This window comes from Cyprinodon variegatus, unplaced genomic scaffold (assembly GCF_000732505.1).
Source record: "Cyprinodon variegatus isolate N-32 unplaced genomic scaffold, C_variegatus-1.0 Scaffold1060, whole genome shotgun sequence".
Classification (NCBI taxonomy): Eukaryota; Metazoa; Chordata; class Actinopteri; order Cyprinodontiformes; family Cyprinodontidae; genus Cyprinodon; species Cyprinodon variegatus.
This window is the reverse complement of record NW_015151513.1, coordinates 161,625-164,659: the sequence shown is the minus strand read 5'-3', so window position 1 is coordinate 164,659 and position 3,035 is coordinate 161,625. Positions and strand designations below refer to the sequence as shown.

The 3,035-nt window shown below is 46.1% G+C and overlaps 1 protein-coding gene across 1 annotated transcript in view; it reads left to right on the top strand.

Moving 5' to 3' along the window:
- dcc (DCC netrin 1 receptor) overlaps window positions 1–3,035 on the top strand; it is a 66,439-nt gene that overhangs the window by 21,123 nt on the left and 42,281 nt on the right. Inside the window, exons 5-7 of the mRNA XM_015399949.1 lie at window positions 1,702–1,809; window positions 2,118–2,312; window positions 2,394–2,426. Coding sequence (XP_015255435.1) covers window positions 1,702–1,809; window positions 2,118–2,312; window positions 2,394–2,426 — 336 coding nt within the window. The remainder of the gene's footprint in view (window positions 1–1,701; window positions 1,810–2,117; window positions 2,313–2,393; window positions 2,427–3,035) is intronic.

Below are 3,035 nucleotides of genomic sequence, written 5' to 3'. Positions count from 1 at the left end.
CTGGAAAGCTGCTGGAAAGCTGCTGGAAAGCTGCTGGAAAAGTCTTGGAAAGCTACTGGAAAGCTGCTGGAAAGCTGCTGGAAAGCTGCTGAAAAAGCAGCTGGAAAGCTGCTGGAAAGCTGCTGGAAAGCAGCTGGAAAGCTGCTGGAAAGTTGCTGGAAAGCAGCTGGAAAGCTGCTGGAAAGTTGCTGGAAAGCAGCTGGAAAGCTGCTGGAAAGCTGCTGAAAAGCTGCTGGAAAGCTTCTGGAAAACTGCTGGAAAGCAGCTGAAAAGCAGCTGGAAAGCTGATGATTCTGAGTAACAGACTGTTTTGCTGCACCAGCTATAATTCGATCATCTGCAGCGTTTTAATTCCTCCTTGTTTGGTCAGAAATGTTGAAGGTTTGCTGCACTTTCCTGGAAGTTTTTTCCGTGTAATTCCTTCGCTTTCAGAGGCTCCTGACAGCAAACCTGAGCGCCGTTATTTACTGTGCTGATTGACAGGATGTGTGTTTAGGTGAAAAGCTGAGCTGTATCTAGAATGAACCGTCTACCTGCAGACGTGCAGAGTTCCTCCATCAACACCTCTGCTTCTTCCACAGATCATTGATGGATTCACAGGGTTTTGGGAATCAATATTAAATTATTAACAACCTTTATTGTAATTGATGGATTGATGTTTTTACCCGACCTAAAAACAACCCAGACTGAACAAATAAAGTAAAAAATAAAGTTTAATGACCAAAGTCATTAGTCGGGTGACTTCCAGGTTTTTTTTTTCTGTGTTGTTTTGTTACTAAATAGATAAACACAAAATAAATTTAAATCAAAAGCAAATTAAATATTATAAATATTTCCAGAAGTGACTCTGAGCCTAATATTAACTAAAACTCTTCATATAATATTTAATATCAGCGTCCTTCTGTTAGCTAGCTTAGCTTAATACCATGTGACTCCCAGACACTGGTTGCTATGGTGATTCCCTCCTTTCCTGTCAAAGGAGGGAATCCTCTGGGGCGTTGAAATGAAGGCACAGCCAGTGGTTGCTATGGCAACTCCTTCCTTTACCATGCAGAAAGAGTTCCTCCCGGAGTCGACCTGTAGGAACCATCAAACTGGAACAAAAACATTCCTGAGATTCTGTTCTACTATCAGTAAATATATGACAGAATAAAAATATAAATGTAGAAAAGAAAAACCGTGGCGTTGCAGGTGGGCCACCATGATGCGGCACGGTGACATCACAGGGTTGGATGGTTCTGTGGCTTCCAGGTGAACAACCCGCCATGCAGAGCGTGGTGCAGATCAGCCTCCATCACTGTGGCCATGAGCACCCAGGTAGCCTCAGCAGCCCAGAACCATCCAACCCTGTGATGTCACCGCTTAGAGTACGCCATCATGGTGGCGCCCTGCCAAAATATGATACCCCGCCTGGGTCAGCAAACGGCATTCTTAGAAACCTTAATCTTTAACTCGGGTTTAAAGATCTCAGACACTCAGACAATCTTAACTTCTCCTTCCTTTAGCTTCCTGCTGTTTCCAGCTGGTTGCAGCCAGGTTTCTGTTAGCCCCAGTCTCTGCACGCCAGGGTCAAAGTTCAGCTCTGATGACCGTGAACAGCTGCTGTTACACACATGGCCCTGCGTGATTCACATTAGAAAGAAATGATGCAGGTCTTCCTCTGCCCTGTTTTACTGACCTTTCTTCATGTCTGATTGGCAGCTCCAGGCTCCGCCCCCAAAGACCTGACCGTCATCAGTCGGGAAGGACGTCCCCGTGCTGTTCTCATCAGCTGGCAGCCGCCGCTGGAAGCTAACGGACGGATCACAGGTGCGCAGCCTCCTCTTCCTGGAAGCACAGCTGATGATCACATCCTCCATGTTTTTCCTCTCATTGTTGCTAAATAAGGAGGAAAAGAACCAGCCTGGTTTCTGGCTCTCCAAACATGCATAAAGTAGTTTCCTCCATTGTTCCTGTTCTCTTTCTGAGGGAGAAGAAAGTGTTTGTTTTTAACGAGCTGTGCTGCTCCTGCTGCGTCCCGCAGGACCAGTCCACGTGCAGCACAGCGAACGCCAGGCGCCTGCTGATCGCCCACTTTTAATTAAAGCTGCTAATGCGAAGGCCTGTTTGTCTCCCAGGATACATCCTGTTCTACACGCTGGACAAGAACTCGCTGATAGACGACTGGGTGATGGAGGCCATCAGCGGCGACCGGCTCACCCACCAGGTGGCGGATCTGAACCTGGACACCGTTTATTACTTCAGGATTCAGGCCAAAAACGGCAAAGGGGTGGGGCCTCTGTCTGAGCCGGTGCAGTTCAGGACGGCTAAAGGTAGATGAGGCTACGGCTGCAGCGCCGCCTGCGCAGATCTCATTCTGGTTCTCATTTCCTGTCCTTCTGCTGCCTTTTCAGTGGAGCTTCCAGACAAGATGGCCAACGATCAAGGTGAGGTTCCTTCCTCCCTCAGACGCTTCGTTAACATAATGATGAATTTAAATCAGATTCTGAGACCTTCATGTTTAATGGAAGACAGAGTTTCTAATCATCCTCAATCAGTTCATCCGTTTCCTTTATCGTTTTTATTCATTAGATGGAAACAGAGCAATTCAAACTTTAATAAATTTACACAAAAGTTTTTCTGTTTGGCCTTTTTTTAAAGAGAGCAAATGTTTCACATCACTAATCAGCTGAATACTAGCGTTAGCATCTTACCTCTGGCTCTATGGCCGATTCTCTGTCTGTGTACTTGTGCGTCCTCGTGTCCTCGTGAAACACCATCACCCTCAGCCCTAGCACTGTTCCAGTTCACTAGAACAGCAGACTGAGAACGGACAAAGTCCCCGGATGTTGTTCTGGCCCCTCCCTCTTTACCCAGCATGCACTGCGGCAGCAGCAGCTTCCAGGAGTATTAAGTTAAAAGTTCTCTTTTCTGTTGCTGTTGTTCATTAAAAATACGTTTTAAGATCATTTGAGTCGAGAATATTATACTTTTGAATTCATCCGTTAACATCTGGATGTTTGGCTCTGAATTCATCCGTTAACATCTGGATCTTT